This window comes from Xiphophorus couchianus, chromosome 22, assembly GCF_001444195.1.
Source record: "Xiphophorus couchianus chromosome 22, X_couchianus-1.0, whole genome shotgun sequence".
Taxonomy (NCBI): Eukaryota; Metazoa; Chordata; class Actinopteri; order Cyprinodontiformes; family Poeciliidae; genus Xiphophorus; species Xiphophorus couchianus.
The window spans coordinates 6,182,314-6,208,157 of NC_040249.1; the positions used below are offsets into that span (position 1 = coordinate 6,182,314).

The 25,844-nt window shown below is 40.4% G+C and overlaps 1 protein-coding gene across 2 annotated transcripts; it reads right to left on the minus strand.

The window, feature by feature from the left end:
- Positions 1-231: 231 nt before the first annotated feature.
- Positions 232-25,504, minus strand: rgs17 (regulator of G protein signaling 17). 2 transcript variants are annotated; one of them, XM_028007240.1, is made up of 6 exons: positions 25,255-25,504; positions 21,662-22,029; positions 18,117-18,247; positions 10,687-10,761; positions 10,358-10,589; positions 232-10,275 (listed from the first exon to the last, which is right to left on the minus strand). In XM_028007240.1, the coding sequence occupies exons 2-6, from the start codon at positions 21,662-21,664 to the stop codon at positions 10,087-10,089; spliced, it is 630 nt and encodes a 209-aa protein (XP_027863041.1). In that variant the 5' UTR covers positions 21,665-22,029; positions 25,255-25,504; the 3' UTR covers positions 232-10,086. The 2 variants fall into 2 exon arrangements, with proteins under 2 accessions (XP_027863041.1, XP_027863042.1); XM_028007241.1 differs by lacking the exon at positions 25,255-25,504 and adding an exon at positions 23,484-24,353.
- Positions 25,505-25,844: the final 340 nt, after the last annotated feature.

The following is a 25,844-nucleotide window of genomic DNA, read 5'->3' on the forward strand; positions in this document are numbered from 1 at the left end:
AAAATAAATTGTATTTACTCAGGTTGTCTTTGTCTGCTGTTCTAATTTGGATGACACCCTAAAAACATTTAAATGCAGCAAAAGTAAAAAGTCTTCAGGGGACAAATCATGTTTTTCAAAACATTGCAGGGTTACACACAAAAGTAAAAAGAGTAAATAAAATGAGCTAAATATATGACATACATTTCCAGTATCGACCATAAAAAAACAACCCAATCACGTTTGGCAAAAATCTATTAATAAACTCTTTATTGTAAGTTGTTACATTTAGATTTCTCTCTCTAGCAGCACTATTCAAATTACAGATATTCAAGGGCAGTAACCATAGACTGTAGTTCTCTCTTAATGCAAAATGTCATCATGTAAACAAAGACAGACATAGAAGATAAGTAGAGTAAAATGTACCACAACATGGGCAGGATGCTAATGTGACAATAACTCATGTAAGGTTCAAAGGACGACTTTTGTGTCTTTTGAGATAAAATGTGACTGGTCCAGCACACAAAGAAATCAGAAATGGTGTACAGCATCTTCTTACAGTTTTTTTGTTTGTTTGTTTTGTTGGAAACGGTGTGATCACTTGCCACCTGTATGAGGCGTGTTGGAAAATGTCCATCACCGGTTTACAGAGGTTGGTGGAGGGACGGTTCCGAGAAACCAAACAAATCAGTGACAGCCAACGTAAGTAGGACGTGTAACAGGATTATTTTAGTGCAACAGAACCTGCGATTAAACATTCCAACAATTTCTTTTGACCTCTTTACACTATATCCAAAGACACGTTATAAATATGGCACATTATATCCACCGAGAAGCGCTGATTCTGTACTTTGCTGGACAGTTATAGTGCCCACAAAAAAACCCAACTTGGATTTTCCAACCCGTTTTCTTTTGCAACTTTTACATTACTCAACGACTTTTTCTATATCTTTTGAATAACATTTTTGCAAAAGTGCTCATTTAAGCTCCAAGTCAAACGAAGGCCAAGCTAGCAGCTAGTTAGCTCAGCTCACCTTGATCTGTCATGGGACAAAATTGGATAATTTTCCAGCCACAAATCATAAAATTATTTTTGGATAGCCAATTCTTGTCCAAACAAAACAGAACAAATAAAAATTGGCTTACAAAGTGAGTACAGACGTTTAAGGTGACTAGCTTTAGCTTGCTAGTTTTGAGCCTAGCAACCTGCTGCAACCTAGCTTCACTTTATATGTGGAAATCTGATTTAATTTGCTTCTCTAACTCCACTCTGTTACATTTCCACACCAGTCTGACAATTGTTTCTTTTACAACAACTTTAACAGTAAATGTTTTATTTTATTTCATATCTAGATGTCTAACAAACACTGGAGTGCAAATAATATCCAAACTGCACTATCATGCATGGGTTTTCCAATAATTTAGAAGAATGTAAGTCATGTAAAGCTAAGTGTTTTGAACTGTGTTCACACTTAGCTTTTGTAGCACAGCGTTATGTTGCTGCACGATGAGGGTAAACGAGTCTGTTCCATGCTACAGTTCCAAGTAGATGTTCAGTTTTGCCCCAGTGTACTGTACATCTCAAGGTCATGATGAACAGCAATCAAATTCTGGAGCAACATAAACCCTGAATAGTCGGAGCACAGTGCTTTGAGATGTTATCAGCATGACTCAAATATGTGTGTCTATAGAGACTACTGTCTTTTTTTTTTTAAAATCTATACATTTTACTTTTGAAAATGTCAGTGAGTCCACCAACTCCGCTTTTATATATTTAAAACATACAGCTGTGTTCAAAACAATAGCTAGCTCAATCCCTTAACACGCTTGCTGCTAGCTATGTAATTGAACCTCTATTTCAAAGGGTGTGATCAAATTAATGTCAGTGTGGAATTCAATCGATGAGGACATTCATTGAATTCGTTAAATGGGTTGTTCCTGAAGTGGATAAAGTAAACTGGGGAGGTACCAAAATGGATAAAGTACAGCAGAAAACGATGGCCTCTCCAGCTAAAATGATTTCGAACGCTTTAAAATGAAAACCTAACCCCAAAGGAGTTACCTCTGAGTGCTGTAGCAGTTGGAAGAAGCCTAGAAGAAGCCAGAAAGTCTGAAGCAAACAGGTGACGAGGTTACATTTTGACCGAGAGCACATTGACTGGTCCGGACTGATGGAAGTAAGATTGGGGGCTCATTATGTGATGCTTGTCGCTCTGTAATGTTGGGCCTATTTATGTAACACAAGGGATAATGGAGCAGTTAAACGACAACTAAACTGGCGTATTGTAGGGAACGCCCTTAAAACTGGTGTTTCAGAAGGACAATGACCACAAATATACCAGCAAGCAGACTGTATCTTAGTTCCAGACCAGAAAGATTGACTTTATGGTGTGTTCATCCCAATCTACAGACTCAAAGTAATCTATCAGTAAGCTAGCATGATGTTTGTAAGGCAAAACGTAAAAAAAAGACAAAGGCCTTGGAGTAGTGGAATGTAGTCCAATCATCTGAATAGTTGTTCCAGAACTTCACATTAGTTCAGTTAGTCAAAGGAAAGTTAAATCCTCAACAGGTCTATCTATATGATTCCCCCACTTCCTGTAGAGTAATAACAAATGTGTTTTGTTCTGATTTGAAATCACAGGTGCAGTGCATGTCATTGTACGAAAATAAAAATGCATTACAAATATTTTGAGATCTACTCATTTTTCTTCAACAAACTATTATTTTGAACACAACTGTAAACGACCACAAAGATCCAAAATGTCTTCATTTGCATAAACAAAACAATCAGTCTTTTTTTCATTTTTCCCAAGTGTTGTAAAGTAGCCAGGGAATTCTTGTGAGACAGAAATCTTGATCAAACGTTCCTGTCTCGGAATAGCTCTTTGAATCATGCGTGTGACAACAGCCGAAGACTGTAGATCGTTTAAAAATAACAAAAAAAACAAAACAAAGAGGGTCATTACGTCATTCTGGCAATTCATGAAACACTCAAAACTATAATTAAGTACCCATAGCTGTCTCTATTAGTCAAACATACTAGAAGAAAAATATGAACCTCTTAAAAGAGTTTTTGAAATGTCTGCATACTGCAGTACTGGAATACATACTCATACAGTATCGTTTATAGCAAATAACTGAATTATTTCATTTATTTAGCACAAAGCATGCTGAATAGAAAAAAGTGTCACTTTTAAAATAGTCTGAAGTGACTCGTCTTTTCAATGTTCTCGTTCGCAGCTTGTTCCTCGACAGCTGCGGTCTATCTACAAAGGCATGACAAAAACCAAGAAGTTTAGGCATCTAAATCAATAAAGAGAAAAGTGATTGCCTTAAACTGTTCCTAGCCAACTTCGAGGAGCACCTACACAGACGTGATCTCTTCCCTAAAGAAGCACAAACGCCTCAGGAAGAGGCACGAAAAAGACCGGATGAGGGAGCGGGTACTCGTGTACGAGGAACACAGCATTAGCGTCGTCGTTTTTGTTGGGGTTTTTTGCTGCTAAATGGGGCCGTTTCCGCCTCGACTGCCTTCAGTGATGTCATGTGTGACGCCATGCTTTCAAGACATGGCAAAAAAAAAAAAAAAAATGAAAGTGAGGACCCGACACACAGAAAGTGAGACAGACCCAGAAGTGAGACAGAACGAGGTCTTGAGGTCTGTTGTAAAGCATAAAGAGGCACCGTACCCAACTGAGGGAAAACCCGAACCGCCATCAGTCAACAAGCTTGTCCTTCGTTAGCCACGGGTATGGACTGTTAGATAAAAAGAAATTAAACTGTTTTTTTTGTGTTTTGGTTGGAGGTCAAGCGAAAACTCACCTCCCAACCTTCGAATTCAAATAAATAGTAAATGAATAAAAGCGACATTAGGTGCTAACTTGATACAAGGTGAATGAGGCTGGTTTAAAATTAAAAAACGAGTAAAAATAACCTGAATCCGCTCCACATAAACGCTACTGTATTAACACAGTGATAGTCTACGTGGATGTGGCTACAAGAAGTAGAAAGAAGTTGGCACTGTTTGCTGATGACACTGTGCTGCTCTGGTTGGTTACAAAGTCGCAACAAATGTGCAGTGTGTGCTGGCAGACACCAAGAAGGTAAAAAAGAAAAATATTATTTAAAAAAAAAATTTATTAAATGGAAAGTGGAGATTTTTTAAATTATATTTATTTAGTTTACGTGGCTAATGGACAGTGCTCATATCCATTCCTGCACCACTTGCTCATTTCCCAGATTTGTTTCAGGTCAGCCCTTCAAAGTGAGACTAGGTAACTTAAATAAACCTAGCTCCTAAAAATATTCGTAAATGTCCAATTAGAACCAATTCATTAATTTGCAGATAAGGTGACTTTAGTAAAGTGCTGCTTTTATAAAAGGATTATTCCTAAATTATGCTTTAAAATGTCAATATTGACCATATAATTTTGGTGTCGGGGTCATTTTGTCCAGTTGGGTTGCTTTGGATATAAAACAAAGATGTCTCCCAATGAAAGTTCAGCACTGCAAATGTTTCAATTTGTATTTGCAATGGAAACATTTTTGCACACGCAATCTTCCTTCATTTGCTTTGAAAGAATGGGTAAATGAAACTAGCTGCCAGCACCACTCTGTGGCTAACTTAACGTAGGCTTATGGAGACTACTTCAGCCGTGGGCTCTTCAGACATGGCCTAGTTCAGGAAAATGTTATAATAATATGATAGGGCTAGAAATTGATCGTTAGTGGAGGAAGTGAGGCACCACTGAGTGTGTTGTTGAGGGTTGCTATAACCTTAAAAAGCGAAACTCCACAGAAGAATTTGGAATCCTAAACATTTTTAAGGTCATTTTTCTACATTTTGAACCATTTTTCCTCACACAGCCAATTATGCAAATTAGGCATCAACAACATTTAGCAGCTTGTAGCAACTTTTAGGGCAGTCAGTAGCTACTTTCTGTATAAAGAACTTGGCAACAGGATAATTCAAATTCCAAAAATGCTTTATTGATTCCAAAGGGAAATTAAACGTTGTTGTAACTCATTAACTCAAATTCTTCAAAGAGATACGGTAGATAGTGATGACTGTTGGCAGGAAAGATCTCCTGTAGCGGTCTGTTATTATTATATTGTATTATTATCTTATATTGTCCTGTTATTTTGGTTTGATTAAGAGTCACATTTCATGAGGGGGAACTGCCGTATCAGAACCACAATCACTGAAAATAGGGTGTAATATAAAATATAAAATATAAAGAACCTAATATGCAATTCAGTTTCATTCTAAAAGTGGCTTGAGTATTTTTATGATTATTGTCATATTAAAATAATTACTATAAAAATATATACCAGTTTAAGTGTGTGGGATACAAAATGGAAGTAAACAGGGCCAGAATGGTAACGCGAGTACACAAAATGGAGGAGGGACAGATTGGCCACAAAAAGTCACATGGTCTTACTTTAAAAGAAATGACAAAATGTTACACTGAACGTGACAATAATAAGACCTAGACGACCCAAATACACGTATGACCTCCCAGACTGGGTGTCGGTGTGTTGGTGAAGGTGATAGTGTGGTTGCTCCTCACATAAATACGTTTTCAGTCAGGCAATCCTGCACAGTTCAGCTACTAAAGTCGTAGCCTGAAAGTCGACTACCAACTGCTGCGTCGCACCAAAAACCTCAGCGCTCGGCCGCTCGACGTCAAGACAACACGTTAAAAGTTCTTTTAAATAAAGTTTCTTGTTGTTTTTTGTTTTTTTTAATCATCATAAAGGCATATACTCTCTTCTGTCTATATTACTTGTTTATAAGAGTACATTTTTGCTGAACAGGATTGAAGAAAACCAGCAAAGGGCAATGTAAACCATGGTCCGTCTAACACAGCTGAGAGGAGCGCCGGCGCGCCCTCTCTGAACTCACCCACAGTAACAGATTTGCATAGGCAAAAATGGGATTAGCCCTTAAACAGTGGATTCCTGAATTCTTTATAGAGATGCAAAATCTAGTTCAGCTCAACACAATTCAAAGCAAACATACACATAAACAAAAATAATATTCAGAATTATCATGTCGACTAGGCCCAGGCTTCTCTTCTACCTCTCTGGTCATTTACACAGAGTTGTTTACAGTGTTAGGCTTCAAGTAGATCTAAAAAAAAAATAAAAAAACAACTTGTACATTGACAACTAGATGTGAAATAAATTAACCAACATGAGAGGTAGTGAAACACCTATATAAATGTTTGTCTTTTCTTAAATATAAAAGAAAAAAATAAACTGTCAGTAAAGCCAAAGCTTTGCAGACCTCCAATCCCCGTCAGGACACTTCAGCTCTCAACCTTTTTGTTTTTTTAATGTATTTACTTTTTATTATCATTATTATTATTATTATTATTTCTCGTCTATAAAACCAAAGCCATGTCTCAAACGCTATCTCACATGGAATCCATTGGGAATTTAAAGACAAAATAAAAAAATCGGAACTCACTTCACATCATGATCATTGCTTGTAAAAATCCACCATCGCAATGCAGGTATTAAAAATAAGATTCAAACAACCACGTGCACTTCTCCCACTGCGGAAAAGTTGGAATAAATTAGAGGACGACAGCAGCAGAAGCTAAGGTTTCTGCTTTCTTGTGTCCTTGTTGTGAAACACCATCAAGTTTCAAACCGGCTGGCTATTAAACTCCCCCCGCCGCGCCGCACGTTTTAAACAGGTTACACGCATCTCATTGTTTATGAATGTAAACTCGGTTTGACTGCACCATAATTTCGTTATCTGGTTCCTGGTGAGACATTCTTGTTAGTTAATATATAGAAAACATACAAGCGTATTTGCGCAGAGGAGGGATTTGCCAGCAGGAGTCCATTTTTAAAAAATGGCCGAAACGAAAAGCTACCGCAAGTTTTGACATTTTTCTACAGAAACGAGTTTCGTACGTGAAACTTGACCTTCACCGTCAGATTTTTTTAAATTAATTTCTTTTTTATTTTACAAATTCTTCGATTCATTTGCCTTTGATGATCAACGGGGCGCATGCATGTGCACAGCACATCACTCGCGCAATCAAGCAACATCAGTCGCAATCTGGTGGAAATGAGTTTCATCTGGATCGACGAAAGTCTAGAAAGTGTTCCGTGTAATTTATGTGGACTAGAAAAACAACGAGGCTCAGATTCTTCCCTCGCGAGGCAAGGGCCGGTCTTTGAGGTTTAAGGTAACCCAAAGAGGTCAACAACGCTGACCTGGGCCAGAAGAAATGTTGGCTTTGCTGGAGCTTTCTCTGGTTATACAACAGAGCACTGTCCCTCGCCCACCTGTTGCTGAGCACAGAAAGTTAGACGTCTTATGTTTTTCCCTTGCCACACAAATTTGGATGTTAGGAGACAAATTGTTATTACACAGGCAGATAGCCTCATTAATAAACAAACTGTGCCATATTCTGTTACAATAAGCAGTTGAAAAATGCTACTAAATTTGGCAGGCCTTTTTTTTTTTCTAAAAAAAACCAAAACTGCTCGATGTATCAAAATAAATAAATGTCGGGACATTTTTATAATTGCAGCAATCAAAAGTTTACTGCATACCTCAAGCTGCACGACATATTCAATCACAATCATGCTCACAAGGTCGGAGAGTGATTGGATCAGATTAAGTATTTCACTCTTCATGCACTGAATTTCTCCTTTCTAGTGATGTTTTTGCCCATTCAGATTGATTTTCACAGACTTCTTTTGTCCACGACTGATGAAGACCTTACTGCATCAAGTTCAGGAAGAGCGTCGGGGTCTTTGTGGTGACGGAAAAGAAATTACGACGTATAACGTTCAATGATAAAACTGCAACGTCAGCTGTCCCTAAAAACCACCCAGCCGTGTTTTTTTCACGTCAGCGGAAATAAACTTAAGCAATCGGTTGCCGTTGGACGTACTTGCGTTAAATTTTTTGTGTTAATACTGTCAAAGCGCGGTTATTGTACCGGCCCATGCCTAACCCTCACTAATCGGAAGCAAATGTCTCTTTACTGCAGATCCAGATTGGCACAAGAACATCAGGTAGTTAGAGAAGGCGTCAACATGGACGCCTCTGTGTGAGAGCGGCGTCACCGATACATTTAGCACTCTCCTGACCGGACAATCTGGTTCCGCATATCCATCAAATCAATGAACACAGAGGCTCGTTGTGATAAAACTGCATCTTATACGCCACACTCATGCACTTTCTACTGAAGATCCACAGGTAACAACAAAGTTTCTGTTTAAATGTTCACATCATTTCAAAGAAAAAAAAAAAAACAGTGTCCATTGTATGTTAAACATGTTAACAGGACATTTGGCAACTTAAGCTTTCTGTTCGGTGTTTTATTGTGTCTCATCCACGCACGCGCGCGTGCACACACACTCACACACATTTATAAGTGCATGCTGTTCAAGTCAGGTTAGAAAAACAGACCAGAGTGTGTGAGGGCTGGCAGTGGGAGGGAAGATTAGCACAAGCATCCTATCATCTGCTCGTCTACAGCATGCTTAAACCGTTTTGGTTTAAGGTGAAAAAGGCTTGTGTGGAGCAGATTTCTTTGCTAACCTGGGATTGCAGCCTTTCAGCATTATTGAACCAGCCCTCTGAAAAAAGCAGACCCATTAAAAAAATAATAATAAATCAAAAACCTCTTCCCAGGACCTTTGAAGTCCCATTTGGCACCCAGTTAAGCAATCCTCTGAAAATCCAACACCTCGAGGTCTAAAGCTGAAGCCTTTCAAAGGCCGGGGTTAAAAAAAGCTCACATGTTTACGCCTGCACCAAAGGAAATTGCTACCGTTTTCCTTCCCATAATTCTCTGCTCATCTAGACAATGTAAGGTTTATTTTTGTTTTCGCCATTTGCAGTTTTGGCCCAAACTTGGCACCTGTGCTTCTCAAGCTGTAGGGGGTTCTTTGAGCAGGTGAGAGAAAGAGGGAGGGATTAAAAATAAATTTATTTTTTTTTAAAGTATGGGAGGTAGGGATTGTTGGACAAACTGTGGTTGCTTCACAGCAAATCTGCGCTTCTGCCGCCTTCCTTTACACGTAAAGGCATTGTGATTTTTTCTTCTCAGCGGAGAGAAGTTCGTGAGTTATATAATGTTAGAAGTAGCTGCCCAACCACAATTCTAGCCCTTACTTCTCCCGGTTACATGAAGGAAAACGCTCGGACAAACGGATGGACGGACAAGAAGAAGGGCTGGAGAAAACCTCTCCATAAAAACTGCAGTATTGGTAAAACTGACATACCTTTTTTTCCCCCCTTCGCTGAGCGTATACAACCAGTAAGAGCCAGCCTTAGTACCTCTCGGAAAAGGTTGCAGTCCGCGGCTTATATTGTCAAGCTACAATAAAGACAGGGAGAGAGTGATAGAAAAAGAGAGAGAGAGCTGCATGCAGAGAGAGCCGATGCTTCAACTGGTTAAAAAGGCAAAGATTCTCCCACTCCAACCAGCCACTGCGTGTCATGTTTGGACAGTGAGGAGGTATAAAACAGAAAAAAAACAAAAAAACAATGGTGAGGTGGGACAACAACCGGCAAGTAAGGACAAAGCAGTAAAGTGAGGGTAAAGAAAGAATGAGGTTGGATTATTACAGTACGGGAACAGTGGGTTTGTCCTTTACGTCTCTCTCCTTCTCTGTTTCCTCACCACCTGAGGAGTCCTTGTCCACGCTCAACCTGCGCATCGGGTCGGCCGTTCAAACCGACCGCTGACGAGGGCGGAGTCGGCCGCTCGAATCAAACAAAACAGCACAAATTGCTAGCAAAACAATCACTGGCCAGCAATAATGGTCTCAAAGCGACCAATTAACCAGCCAGCAAAGGCCGACCTAGCTCCAGTGAACAACTGGATAGAAATTGCTTAAAAAATATAAATTAAAAAAACACAAACAAACAAACAAAAAATAACTCAACCAGCTGTCTTGGATGTTATTTAAGATTGTTTTTGCTTTTTTTTCTCCCCCCCGTCAGAACAGAGAGAGAGACTTTGCTTATTTTCTTCCAAACCTGACTTCTGGCACCGTAGTAGCATTTGAAGTTTTTAAGTAGTAGTCTCGTTGGCGTACGTTGGCAATGACGAACGGTGGCGAGGTTTAGGTGTCGAGGCAGGTGCGCCTCCTGCTGTCCAGGAGGTCTCTGTAAACGGAGGAGTTGAGGAAACGGGGGAAGGAGTCCCGGTGCATCAGGGTGTAGATCTGGAGCTGGGCCTCCTCGTACATCATGTTGCTAGGCTCCGTCAAGCTCTGGTTTATTCCTTCTCTGACCCGAGAGTCCAGACTCACCTGCAGTAAGGAGACGACATGGGTTATTCATCTGCACCGGCGATCTCCAGTGCTCCTCACTGAGACACACGTAGCGGCCCACCTCTTTGGGCGACAATATAGAGACGTAATCTTCATATATAATCCTGGCCTTCTCATCCACCACCGAGGGATTGGTCTCCTTTTTCAACTCTTCGCAGGCCAACCAGAAAAGCAGGTTGTCCTCGCTGTACTCGGAGCGCAGGAAGTCTCGGAAGACCTCTCGGCCCTCCAGCGAGCGCAGCATCATCTCGAAGCTCCGTGACCACGACAGCAACTCTTCTAAACTGGGACGTCTGTGGTGGGAGGGGCAAGCGGCCGCAGGTTAGGGAAAAAAAACGAAATAGAGGCGCAAATAAAAACGTACGACAAACGGAGCCGGACTGCACTCACTGTTCTCCAGCAGCTTCAATACTGTCCATCTTGGTGCAGGTCTGCCGTTCGCTCCTCTCAATTCTGTCTTCATTCCTGTTGAGTACACAAAGCACAAATTATCGCACGCAGCTAAATAATTGAATTGTCCATTTTTGGGGTGAATAAAGTTGTTTTGACTTGATTTAAACAAGCACCAAAACTTATTTCCAGCAGGTCAAATATAAACAGTTCAGTTAAAATTCATTCAACTTGTCAGGGGAAGGCAGTTTTCTGTGTTTCAATAACATCATAAAGTCACACCACAGTGAGAGAAATAACCTTTAGATTCATGTTTGCCCTCATAAAGAAATGAAAAGTCTCTATTTAGTAGTTTTATTTTAATGTGTAGAAACAAAATCTAAACCAAAAGTCCAGAAAAATCACACTGCATTAAATTATTTTTATTGTTAGTGACTTAAAATTATTCCATCCCTAGAATGGATTCTAACATCCAAATACTGGCTATGTGATCACACTGAATAAATCCACTACAGGATACTGATAATATGCATTAAGTGCACGTCCACAGATTCATTTTCTCCCTTTCCGAAAGAAATGGCAAAGGACGTCAGGGAGAAGATACTGTTCAGCTGTTCACAAAACAAAAATAAGTAAAAAGGAAAAGGCCTTCCTTTAGGGCCAGGCAATAAAATAATAATAATAGCAATCATGATTAGCCATGTTCAATAGAAAACACATTTGATCAATCAGGTTGAAAAGCATCATCAATCGTTTACCTGCCAATGCAACAGAAAACAAACAGTGAAGAAACCTGTTAAAGTTTCTATAATGAGAAGTCAACCAAAATCCCTCCTGGGAAGTTTTTTCCCCCCCAACGTATAATGCTCGATCCACTTTATGACAAGCCAGTCAATTTGCAACTTTCAGGTGTTTTTCTGGAGTTTGTTTGATATTTTTGTCTGTTGAATTAGACATCGGAGTCTCTTTATTGTTTTGAAAAAGGGGAAACTTACAAATTCAGCCGGGCATCAATTAATTGTTTCTCCAAAATCTTTTTCTTTTTTAAACCATATAGTCTGATGACTATATGGTTTAAAGCTTTTCAGGACAAGATGTTACGGAGGCAAAATATGCCATATTTTGACTGCTGCGTCGCTCTGCCCAATTGTCTATGGCCTCAGCCTATCACAACACTTGTTACGGTCCAAAATTCATCATTTTTTCCCATATTTTACTAATGCTTTTTCTTGTTTTCTGAAAATATGACTTGGGCAATTATGCTATACGACTAACAAAACATAACGTTCTTTCATTGATTGAAAATGTAAATGAACACGCAAGTGCAGTAAAAGTATTAAACATCTGTTAGCGATGGGGTGAAACAAATTATAAGCACCCATTCAAAGAATCTCAAAGATTTATCAGAATGGATTTGCTGATCAGATATTTACTGTCAGATTGAATTGCAGACATTTTCTGCATTTATTGGAGGAAACTTGCAGTCAGAAAAGGCAACTGCGCTCCATCAGCCTTATTCAAATCGACAAGTTAGACAGACGGACGGAAAGCACGGTCTCTTTGGGTAGCTAATCACTTTGAGGTGTTGCAGCGTTGCAACATTTTACAGTGTCTCTCCTTCCAGAACAGGTCCAAACTTTAGTCTGTGCAGGAAACACAGAAAATACATTTTGATAGCATCTAAAGAAGACTTCAGTGCAAGACATTGTTTCCTTCACGCATTGCTGCTCAGCTGGAGATTATTTTCGTCATGCAGGCTTACATTTAAGCACATTTGCACCGTGCGACCGTGCAGTGTAGATGAAAGAGATAACAGTTTTAAACACACAACCGGCAATCAATACGGGCAGATTAAAGAGACGGCTCAACAATCCTGACACTGAGACAAAAGTGCAGCAGCAAACATTGATTATTCACCTATCAACAGATCGTAATCCTTAATTATTATGATGTCGGGCTTTTTAAATGATCTTTTTCTGGAGCCCACTAGATGACATTAACTAAAATGTTGAAAATGTGTCATTTATCATTTGAAACCTGCAGTGAAGATGACTGCAGGAGGCAGTATTACAGGATCTCCAACCACTAAAACTTACTGCTCTTACATTTAGTCAAGATCTTGTTCAACTCTCAATAAATGTAACTCAAGTCAAGCAGAGTGTCTCAGTTCTAGCACGGTGTGACGTCTTCTTTCACCGGCAAGAACCGAGGTAACGGATGGAGCGGTAAGTCTACATGTCGGACGCCTAACGAATTAAGCTAATATTTTTATTTTTTTTAAATAGGCACATGTCTGAGAGCAGTACCACATCGCTCAGGTTGTCTGGACATTAAAACGCTGCAGCCTTGTGGTGACCAAATGGCAGCAGTCAGTTCTCGAAGAGATGGTCAGCAGTGCACCAAACTCTGTGGTCACCAGATGAAAGGCAGGAAGAACTGTTTTAATTGGACGTCATATAGTAATCTTGGAGAAGGTCTGGCTTGAAACTGAAAGGGAATCTGTGGAGATTAGGGTGATGGAAGGGAGGCCTTCCAACCTCAAAACAGCTGGCCAAGGAAAAGTCATGAGTATGCCAGTTGGTCAGTAATTATAAGAAGGATACAAATACTTTCAATATGGAATTTTCTTTAAAGAAAATGTAAATAATAAATAAAAACCTAGTGAGTCTTTTGATTTGCATATCTTGGCAGGTTAAGGTAGCCATATAAGGAATATCTTTATTTTACTGTGGCACATAATTAAGGTATAATTATACCTTAATTATATTAATTAAGGTAATAATTTTCTGTTTTCTGTGTGAGCACCTACTGTGTGTGGGGTGTGTGTGTGAACAATATGTTATTTTAAAAAACTACTATTCATTTCAATCCGTTTTTGAAATTATTTCTATGCATATAGTTTGTATTAATTTCTACACTGTACTTGTATCTCTAAATAGGTATACGTTTATTTTGAACATTTTGAATTTAATCAATTAGTTGTATGACAACTTAATTATCACTATCATCATGGCCTTCTAAGCTTCCAAAACAACATTATTCCCAGAGGAGGCCATGGATGGCAACATGAAGAACTCACTTCCAAGTTGATAGACTGAAAAATTTGTTATTTTAAGCAAACAAATAATAAATGTATAACTTGGATGTCAACTAAAGTTAGCTTAATCTGACCTTACAAGTTCAAAACGTGATCAAAAGCTTATTTTAAAAAACTTTCCGTCATCACAACGGACCTTTGGCAAACAAAAAACAAACATGTCGGTGTGTTCTTAATCTCTTAATTTAACGGGAGGTTGTAAAAATTACCAAAGAAATCACAACAATTCCAAATACAAAAATGTATTACAGATTTTGGTCCAAACTAACATCAGTATATTCTAACTGCCCAAGGATAAAAACTGAATTGATAGTTATAATTTACAAATGGCCACTGCATTTCTTTTTGATTTGTCCTCATTTATTTCAGCTTTACTCTTACAATCAACTCCATGCCCTTTATATTTGCCCCAAGAAGACTGACTTTATTCTCAAAGTCTAAAAAATAAAGAGTTAAATGCGTAATTCTGAATAATTTCTCTCTTTAAACGACCATAACAGTCTACTGTACAGTGGAGTCCGGCTGCTAGCTTCTTTCTCCTGTTCTGGCTGCAGTTAATTACCAGTGGTCACAAACAATCAAGTTTCAGTGTCCGTCTTTATGTAAATACTGCAAACAACGCGGCAGCCTCTCAGTCTATCATAGCTCAGTCACACTTGAGAAACCACAGTGTAACACACTGAGAAGTCTATTTTTGGTCCCTCCATGGAGGATCTTTCCATCCTCTTGCTGTCTCTTGTCAAAGTCCCCATTGTGCAGCAGCAATGGGCTAAGCCAGCCGCAGCCCCCCGGCGCCCTCACAATACGGCTAAATACACAGGCTGTTCTTCACAGCTGTTTTGCATGTGATTGGGGATGGAAATAGAAGACACCCTGACCACATAAGGTCCTTGTGCAAGACTGTGTGAGGATGCTCTCTCTGTGTGACCCTTTAAAATCCTCCTTAGCATTTAGCCTCCAAAACTCAGCTGTGAAGCTCCTCTGACTCAACAACTCGCCTGAGCAAAAAGCGCCGGCACCCAGCACGTTCGGCGACATACATGCAGGCTTTGCTAAACTAAGCAAATTAGCCCTGCCGGGCTGCCGGCCGAAGCAGCAAATAAAACATATGTGTTGCTGTGGAATTTGTTTTTCTAGGCTGAGATTTGGGAGACCCGACACCGGCGCTCGGCTGGGAAACGCACAGCGGACTGACAGTCCGCAAGCTGCGACCACTTCAGTGAAGTGGCGTGAAAGAAGCAGAGCATTCACCATTCACTGCCTGAAAACAATGTTTCATTCACTCCGCTCTCCTGGCAGGAGCCGAGCCACAGTCAGGCAGCTGGAGGAGCTTCGGATCAGCTCAAGAGTTTCTGGTGCCTTGCTCAGAGGCAGCGCGCTGCCGTCGAGGTTGTGCAACTTTATGGCCTGTGGTCAAGTTGGTTCCGATTTGGATTTTTAAAACGGCACAGAAAATTAGGGTTTCATTGTAAATGAATCTTTCTGTAAACGTAAGACGAGCAGCTGAACAAACAATCATAAATCATTTCACCAAAAAAAAAGTTACCAAAATACCAAGGGTGTGTACAATATTCATAGACCGTTTAGGAAATGCTGGTTTGTAAGATTTTCAAAATAAGATTTTTACTTCACAAGAATATAAACAGAATAGCCAATATTTGGTCCTAAAACAACAACTTACCCATGCATTTTATTTTTGTTCATCTACAGAATAACTACGGTAGGGCCTTTATGCATTCATTTCAATTAATTGACTACACAGATTTGAATGCGATTTTAAAACGTTTTTAACTCAATTAACGGGTTGATTGTTCCGGCTGGAACTGTTGTAATTGCTCGTTTCTGGTAAGCCCGTGAATCTGACGCACAGGCGACATCTGCAAACAACGACGATGGACGACAAAGTCCCTCCTCTTGGCCCGCTGTGGGCTCATTTTAACTTCAAAACACAATCTGATGAGACGCTGGAAAAGACTATTGTGTGTACGTTGGATATAACAGCACTTTACACCAATATGATAGTTGAATGACAAGATTAAAAACAATAATTATCTCTGCTGTTGAGCTAAATGTCCATTTATTCAACAATTTAGCAGCAAAAAGGGTTTTTGAACTGAAAATGTTGCTTATTTTGTTAAAATATGGTTCTCACAGTCAGGAATCACAGTTCCAACACAGGAACATACTTTGATCTAAACCATTATACTGTAGCTCTTGAACAGGTCTTCTGCCCTGCGTTTAGCTCCATTTATCTTCTTATCAACCTCTGTGGTATCCCCCACAACATAATACTGCCACCACCATGTGCTACCATGGGGCTGGTGATCAGAGTGATGTGCAGGGTGTTTTTTTTTTGTTTTTTAAATGAAATGTTTGACAGTGCAGAAATTCAGCCAGGGGTGGTGGTGTTGTTGTGACTTCCTGGAAATGTTGCAAACTTGCCTACATAGCAAGCTCATTTTTACATGTTCCACTTGAATGCAAAGTGCACAGATAAAAACATGCAGTGCACTCTAAAAATAAAAAAGGTTAAGTCACGAGAGGCAGCCTCAAACTGTATCCAACTGTTCACTGAAGTTCACTTCTGCGATTCAGTGGCATCATGTAGAAATGCAGTTGAAAACTGTGCACAATTTGCTGCGGTAAAGAACTGTCAAAGTGTACTGGAAATTATAATTTAATATTTAAACAGTTGACATGTAGCACTTATAACAATTACAGAGACAATAGTAGTTTGTATATCCAGATAATTCCTGGCATGCAGCTATATATTTTCCTGGGTAATTTAAAACTTTTTAAATCTAATTTAATTTAACTCTCTATTAAGCTTATTTATCATATGTAATATCTGGATATTATATATATATTTGTTTGTAGGATGTAGATATGACTGCTGGCACAGACATAAGGTGTAACATTCCCATGCTAGCATGCAACGGACATCAGAAACAGCTTCGTAACAACAACAACAGAAAACTTATCAACCAGAACTACAAATCATAAACATCACAGTTTTGGCATGTTACTGGTCTTAAAATATATCAGTTTTAAAAGCAACCACTTAAAAACCTTTACTTTTTTTCTGTCTCTTACCCAGGAAGTCATTTCAGATCAAATCTCTTTTTTGGGGGAGACCTGAAGAAATCTCCCTCGGTTGAATGTCCACTTAATAAAATGTAAGAGAAGACTCCGGGACGAGCCGAGTTTCCTGTGTGGGTTGTTCTCTTATTGTGGACCACCATGTCTTTGGTAAGTCTGGTCTTACCCATTAGTGTTGCCATGGTAATCGTTTTTGAACATACAGTTGCCTTCTTGAGCAGCATATCAGACTGCAGGCTAGCTAGTAAGCCCATAGCTCAGCTAGTTAACCTGCTAATGTCAGCTGTGTTACTGTAAGAGGAGCAAAAAAAGGGTTTAACATTCTCCACAAAAAGCAGGCTTACTTAAAAACTACATTCAGAGTGTGTTTTATTTTCATATTTTGCTTTTGACTGTGTACATTTGCTAAACGAATCTTTTAAAACCGCCTACTGTTTTAAGCTGGCAGTCTCATCACAGCTATTTTACTACATGTGACATGAGTAGAATCTCAAATTTGTGAGCTGAAAAAAAGTCTTAAAGTAATGTGAAACTTTGTTCCAAAGGTTTGGGTATTTTTCACAACTTTTCATTTAAAGATGCTTTTAGACCTTGCAGAACATCCTGCTTAAACCTGCTTTAAACCCATCGCTGCCACACTTTTCACTATTTAGAAAATCCCTATAAAATACAGGCATTTTATGGGGTAATGTGGTGGAATGTGGACAAGCTTTGCAAGGCTTTGTAGATTTAAACTGAAACTCCTACCATTTCTAAAACAACCTTGTACTGCTTCCTTCCTTGAAGTTACAGTATATAATCTTTGTAAAAACAAAAACAAAAAAAAAACAACCAATTGGATTTAGGAGGAAGGCGTTAGTGCTGTCAATCATGCTAGTGTATGTGCCAATCAGAACCTCTCCCTTTCTCTCTGCATAACTACAGTTTTTCCCTGTCAGTAGAGCTGGCCATGAGTGATCAGGCTAGTAAGCACGACCACCAATGAAAGAGGATAAACAGCTTTAAGTTGTTTCTTTGCTGTTCGCACATTTTGCAGCCCATACCCAAGGGTGATGGACAGCGGTAAGGCCCTCCTCCTGGCTCAGATTTTTTTTGTTTTTGACCAGGAGTGGTGGAGAAGCTTGATTGTTGTTGGTTTTTTTCGCAGATTATCTGCCTCATTTTCACAGAGGTACGAATACACTCCCCAGATGTAAATAATGGGCGGTAGCGGTCAAACGTATGGCTTGCTTACCACAAACACTTGCAGCAGCCGCACCAGCAGAGGCAGCAGGTATTCGGTCGAGGCTGTCCAGGGACCTGGGGCGGGGCCTCGATGTGAGCCGCCTGCCTTTTTCTCATCTCCACTCCACTCACGCTGTGGGGCTTCATGCGTGCATGGAACAAACACAGTTGAAACACAACTCAAGAGAGCAGAAACAAATCAACAATCATGCTCCGCTTTCTCCTCGCCGGACAAAATTATCTGGGGAGGAAAAACAAAAAAAAAAACTGGAGTGTGTGGATGCACATTGAGGAGAAAGACGACGCGCCGAGGAAGGAGGAGGAGGACTGAGAGGATTCCCTTCCTTGTTTGGTACGAGGGCTTTCTGGCATCAGCCCAAGTGTTTCACTCAGCTCTGACACACACTAAATGTGCATTTTAATGGGCGCAGACAGAGACAGAGGAACAGGATCTGCATATCACACACATGGACAGGCACGTGCGCGCAACAAACACACAAGTCGGCGCACACTCGCATTAACCCGTTCGTCTCCGGCTTTCAGCGTCTGTCAGAAGATGCAACATCCATCACCGACTGTCTGGAGATAAAGATGCATGTAAAAGTGCTTTTACAGCGTTGCACACTCGTTTTTACTGTCATCTGTCATCATGTTAACGTTCACACAGGTCACATCACACTCCACACTTATTGGCACCCATGGTAAAGCTATTAAAATGCCTTGAATTGACTTTTTTTTCTCCGCTCTCACAAGAGCATTGTTTCCCACAGGAAAGTTTTTCAAAATCCACCACTTAATTTAAGCACATGATTTTTTTTTTGGCCCACATCAAGAGATGTTTAGAATACCGCTGCTCCAACACTTACTGCAACTTTTCTAGAACTTTGTTGGGATAATTAGGCTGTGGTTGGCTGATGCTAAGTGAGGTAATTCTAATTGACTGATTTGATTTGCCTGTTTAACTTGTTTCAGCGTTTTCAGCTTTTTTTTTTGGACCACCACCATTGTACCGGAGTGTTTTGCTTGTAATCGACAGCATGCTAAAGTAACGCGTGGCGCTTCGCTAGACGCAGTTTAACAACTTTCCATTGTCCTAAAGGCATCAGTGCAACAGCTGAACAGAGACAGAACTTCCTGAATCCCTTCAGAATAAGAATTTGATACATTGGTAACACTTTTTTTCATTTTCTACGCTCAGGTAAAAAAATGAAAGGAATTTATAAAAGCGATTTGAAAAACTCAAACACTTTTTGAACTTTACAGAAAATCTAATGTAATTTTTAACACTTTAAAAAAAAAACTACTTTAGCATACATTTTTAACCAAGACTTTTCTTGACAGAGGACCAACACAAGCAACACTGCAGCAGGAGGATTTTTACATTCGACACAACAAACCTTGGGCCTTTGTTTTTCTAAAAGCATCTGCTCTGTGCTGATCACTAAATGAGGAGCTGAATTTTACGTTTTGGTGATGCTGCCCTTGAACTTTAAAAATATAATTGTGTCAAACTGACAATTAACCTGCTTCCACCCTTTTGGCATCTCTGGATAGAAATACAGCACAGAGATTTTTGAAAGCTACTGAAAATCAAATATAGATACTTCTCAAACTAGGATTATCTCTAAACACATACAAAAAAATAAAGCAACTATGGAACAGATTTTTTTTTTAAAAACCCTCTTACCTGCAAAGTCATATTTCCCCTATAGTCCTTAAAAATCCAAATTGCAATAATGGTGTGTATCCATACAAAAGGCTTCTCCTCTTGTTGTCATTCCCTCTACTGAGCATAAACACATGTGATTTCCCACAATGATCCTACAACGGGAGGTAAGCCTGGCACAGCCTGCCTGATATGCAAAAGCACTCGTCAGACCAGCGGAGCGACCATCAGTTATTCAGCAACCAGGCAGCACAGTGGAAAACAGGCGACTGGATGCAAATGACCGCGAGGGTTCGGCTTTGTTGCAAACCTGGAGCAGAGGCCGCATTGACAGGATATGCAAATATTGGTTGGAAAATACAAACATGCTAAGACGAATGACCAAAAAGGGAGCCACCAAGGCTGCAGCATGGGTATTTTGGTTTGGTTTTCCGCAGAATCCAGATCTATCCCAAAACAAGTTTTTAGATTAGCTTAAAATGTAATGGAAATTTTAATTTCCCTACCAGCTTTTTGTGTTTTTTAGCAATAAATGTGTATGCTGGTTTTATCCTCGTTTGGTGAAATCAGCTGACTTTGAGTTAAATGTTTGCTGCTTTAGAACTTAATGTTTTTTTTATTTAGTCTGACTTACCACATTAACTACTTTTAGAACAAATCAAAAGACTTTTAACATTTTCTAATGCATGGCAATAAAAACACCTATTAGGAAATATTGGTGGCAACACATCTGAAGTGACCAACGAAAGTATGCACACAACTTGAACTTTTCTCAATAGCTTACAACTATTAACTCCAACGTAAGCATCGTTTATCATTTATTGTGCTAAATTTTGTAGCATGATAGGATTTCGATTTTATTGTCGTCATGATAAATTACAATTAATGATGTTTAAAAAAAACCTAAAATTGTCAGGATTGCTACTTTTACCATTTTTATCCACTGTTTGTTGAATAGAGGTGCATCAATAAATATGGGGGAATTATGTCTCTACTAGCTTTTGCCCATTACATCTTTTCTTTATTTCTTGGCCATGCAAACTAATCCTAGCTGGAAGTGTTGAAAATTAAATTTGTAAACATAAATTTACTCGCCGCAAAGAAATCTATAAAAAAATGCGGAGGAAGTTTATTCTTCACTTGATGGTACTAACTTTGAGATTCAGCCTGATGTTAGAAACGTAAATGTGAAACAAATAATTCATCACATTTAATATTAAGTTCTTTAAAAAGATTTGTTAACATCACTATGTCTACTGTTTTTTAACTCCGGAAAACAAAATCCTTTAATTACCGGTTATCACAAAAAATGCAGTTTAGTTCATTATCAAAAGTTATAAACAGAAATATCTGTTACAACTGAGGAAAACGTTAGGACATTCCACCTGCTAATAGCTAATTTTACCACTTCTAAATGAAATAGCTACAGTAAGACTTTTCTTGGAGCCTCTTACCAGTCTCTAAGGTTGGTCTGAGGAATGTTTGTCACCCTATAGCATCTCTAAAAGCTCTAGGTCTGGGGTTGGACTAGGCCGAACATGTTCCACTTTCAGTTCTGATCTTTTTCTACGTTCTCTCTGGCCTTCATGTCTTTTTACCAGAACAAACGTTTCCGCCTTAAACACCAGAAAATGCCTGAGTGTGTTTGTTTTTTTTTTTAAACACTTGGGCTGTTTTTAGAATCAGTAAAAACCCAAACGGAAGTACAAAAACATGCAAAACATGACATTTGCATAACAGGTCTCCTTTAATGTGAACGTAAAAACAGGGAAGTTCAAAGGAAACATGCAAAAGAGTTACCGAAGTATAATTATTCTGATCTGAAACAAAAGCACAATACCAAAGTTCGCCTGCGCGGCGCGGCAGTTGTGACAAAAAGAAACACTTACCATGAATTAATGAGTTCCTAAACACAGGTCAGACAGAGCAGTCATGGCGTGAGGTAATAGGTTGCTGGGTGATAGCAAGCTGGTTGACAAAGTGACTGACTGGTGGAGTGTCTCAGTGTCCGCTCGGCAAGCGTGCTGGCTGTTGGGCTCGCGGGAGCGGTGGGACGAGGCGCGGAGGTACTTGTCACCACGGAGAGGAGGAGAGGTTACTGGTGTCACCATCCCTGACCGACGGGCACAGGGGGGGAACGCGAGAGACGAAGTGAGGTGTGACGACCCTTCTCGCTTACTTCCCACCGCGTCGGTCTCCTCGGACCTCAACAAAACGGATCCTTCCTCGACTTGAGAGAGCAGCGAATGTGCGGCATCTGAAAAACAGCGGGTGGAGGAGGGTTAATTCGACTTGTTTTAAACTAATAAGATGCAGGATCCAGATTTAGTGGAGCTGAGACTATTTTTCTAAAATGAATTTGATGAACAAAGAAATCTAAATCCATCTTGTTTTTTTACACGCTTAATAAACTTCATTTTTATATATATATTTATGATCTGTTATGTTATGCAGTTGCAATCGTGCTGAAATGATTTACAGACCAATGTGTCAATTTACAAAGAGAAAACAAGATGAGCCTCTGGTCAGATTGCAAAAAGCTAAATACTTCATGGTCACAAGTTATTAGCATGTGGGGAAACAATTATCTTGTGGCCATGCCTTAATACTGTGTGTTCACAAGATGCAAATACTCAAGTCTTCAGCGATCAGGAGAAGGAAATAAAGTTCCACATTTAGCATTTCGCAGCAGAAAGCCACAAGAAGTGCGCTTGCGCTATTATTTAGATGCAACCGGGGTGGTGCTGAGGGCAGAGAAGCAGAGAGTTTCTTACTGATGAATGCTGTTAGCTGCAGTATGTCCTCTGCAACACCTCCGATCTTTAACCATCATCCTAAAAGTGAGGGTCTCACCCTTTTTTGCCATCATGGGCTTCCGTACTCGTGATTACGTAATTTCATTCCGTGTTCACTGAAAGTGGGTGTCTGAACGACAATTAAAATCAAAGGGCTCTTGTGAACCAGGTTAAAAGTTGGGGAGAGGAAGTAAGAGTTTTAAAGCGACTAACTACGACTCCTGGTGTTTGACTCTTTTTTTAAAATCAGGAATTGACAGAGATCGTTTGGAGGATTTCCCCGGTTTCTCTCTGGGTGAAGGTGCCAGCTGAAATAAGTCAAATACGACAACATTTTTGTCTTCTACGTGAGTGAAAACAGCAGGAGCCTTATTTCAGCCAGCTGACCAGCCGTGGATCCGATCCAATTTGAAACAGTAACTATTTAAAACACTGCTGCACATAATGCTGGTAATCAATCAAAAGCACTGCGACCCTCCACAAAAATCCAACTTTTACTGGATGAGAGAAATATATAGCAATGACGTGGCACCGTACTCGCTTTCTGATTGCGGAAAAAGCAAATCAGTTGTTTTACAAAACCGTGTACAGACTTTTTTTATTCAACGTGAGAGAGACCAGGTCACTGTCGACTGTGAGTAAGACGGCAACTGCTCCTAACCTCACCACAGTCCCCCACTTAGAGAACGCCGAACTGTCCCTTTAAGAAAGGTTTTCCAAAACTGAATCAGCCAACACCAGCAACTTTAAAGAGTTCATGTACTGGTCCAACACCAGAGGCTTGTTCAGAACTACTAATGTTCTATTAGGACTAAAAAAACGGATGTAAAACACAAGAAGGAATAGTTCACGTATCCTCTTAATAACCTATCAAACACTATCTGCATCTTTATTTGTGTGACGCATGGAAAGCAACCTTACATGCATCTTTCCTCATCTCCTCTGCTCTACAATAACACAACATGCTGGGTCAGTGCTGTTCCACAGAGAAAACCAAGCCCTGCAAAGAGAGAAGCTTTTATATCTGCTGGTGGCAGTTAAAAAAAACCTGGGTTGAAAACAAAGGGTTCTCCTGTATTTTGAGGGTTCTTTTGAAAAGGGATTTTGTATAGCCGTGTGCAAAGATAGGGTTTTCTCTTTGCATCGCACTTGAGAGATTTTCCACAGCCAATTTCCAGGAATTAGTCATCCCCAGAGTGACTTCCTCAAACATGCATCTGCAAAAAAGAATGGGGAAAAGTTAAAGCAGTGTCGCTAGGAGACTAATGCTGATTGGTTGAGCCGCCCGAGTCGGTGTATATGCAGAGGTTTTAAATTCAAGTTAAAATTTGAATGTCAAATCATTCCCAATTTCAAGACTTTCTAATCATATGCCAGAAAAAGTGCTACAGCGACCCAAGTTTTTCCGGTTGCACGGCGAATAAAACTCAGCTCTGCCCCTCCCCCACCTGATGCTGTACCCCTCCAGGTTACTGGAGGGGTACGGCGGCATGTCTGTTAGTCTCAGACATGCCGCCCATCATTCTTAGGAAGGAAAGTGTATTTAAGACACAAGTGGCAAGCTACGAGCAACATGTGTGTAAAACAGCCAATTGCAGGAACTTCTTGAGCAGATAGCTTGACTAATTATCCAGCTAATCTACAATAAATATCGTTTATTACACTTGTTACACCATAAAGCAAAGCATAGCAAAAAGGGATCCTATTCTGCAGAAGCAGCATTTGAAAACTGTAATAATCAATATTTTATACAAGTTTATCACACCAGATTAAAAAATGCCTAAATTGGGTTTTTAAGTCATTGGTCACCTGGACAAAGTACAGCAGCAACAATCCTCACTAAACTGAAAAATATGCTAGAAGGACACATCAGGCTTTTAGCAATGCCAAGCATAATTGTTGCTATGAGACCAAACACCACCTGGCATCCTGGGTGATCGCAGGTTCTGTAATGTTTTACTGCTACATGTAAACATCCTCAAGTTAAATATCTGCCCCTAACAGTCTGAAACGCGATGATAAGAGAAGCTCGCAGTGTTTGCCGTGTTTCAGTGACGGGTACAAGTTAATGGGATTTATAAGGAAGTGTCCCAGGATGCAGTTGCAACATAACCTGTGTTGCTCTGACTCAACACACCCATGGGAAACTGCAGTGTGGGTGTTCCTGCAGCTGTGCACCGCAGGATCTCTCTGTTCCAGTAGATATAAAGAGGGGGGGGGATAATGTCAGACAGCGGCTAAAATCCTCTTCCAACACAGAAACGTGTCAGGATGGTTTATTTCTGACACCCTCGGTGAACTGTCACAGCCGGAGAAAAGCCTTTTAAAATAAAAAAGGCCCGTGCATATCTTCAGATATGAAGTCGACACGCGCATCATGCACTAGCTGCGCTGGCTAGCCTGCTGGTCTGGGTCGCCTGCAGCTGCTCGAACCATCGCTGCGCGTCGGACCCAACAACCGAGAGACTGGGAGTCTTCCCAGCCGACACTGTCGAGTCACAAAGCGGCCGAAGAGAGAGATGTTCGGTGCCGACTGTCGCACGGAGGCTCTCCAGAAATCAAACGCCACCCACTTTCTCGCTGGCTAGCTTTAGCCCGAGAGCCGCTATCTGTGACAGCGAAAGGAGGTGGAGGCGGCAGCGGCGGCGGCGGCTAACTCGAGTTAGCCCGAACAAGCGGAATCTTACCCCTTTACGCTGGGATGTCACTGTCCTACAGTGATGGGCGTGAAAACGCGGCGTCGCGACGCCTATTTAAAGACATGGCGAACGGGAATCCCGCGGTGTAATCGTGTCCATCGCCGCTGTTTTTCCAGCCATCCGCCCCGCTTCAGCACCGATCTCAGCCGAGCTTCCCTGGATGCACTGCGCAGGCGCGCTGCTGCTGCCGCCGCCGCTGCTCTGTGGCTGCAGTCGGTCAGAGGATGCACCGCTGGGGCTCCACACACACACACACACACACACACACGCACACACACACACACACACACACACACACACACACACACTGGGTCATTACATCTGCGAGCTCCACGACATCCTCTCTACTACCACCGCCCCCCGAAACACACAACATGGTTTGAAAACAATGCTGCGTTTATTTCCGTCCATCCGACTGCAGGGACAGTCCAAGACACTTTACTAAATTTAGAAGGCAAGTTTATTCTGGAGGAAACGCATACTCAGGTTATGAACATTTTTATGTGATAAAACAAGCTTTAAAAATAGTCTCACATACAAATAACTCTTGTTTAAAGACTATGAAAGCAACTTATAAA

Excerpts from the sequence above, each read along its gene's own strand:
- rgs17 (XM_028007240.1), bottom strand. Across the intron at positions 10,590-10,686 it reads ATTGAAGCTGCTGGAGAACA|ACGTCCCAGTTTAGAAGAGT; the intron begins GTGAGTGCAGTC and ends CTCCCACCACAG. Across the intron at positions 10,276-10,357 it reads CTATATTGTCGCCCAAAGAG|GTGAGTCTGGACTCTCGGGT; the intron begins GTGGGCCGCTAC and ends TCCTTACTGCAG.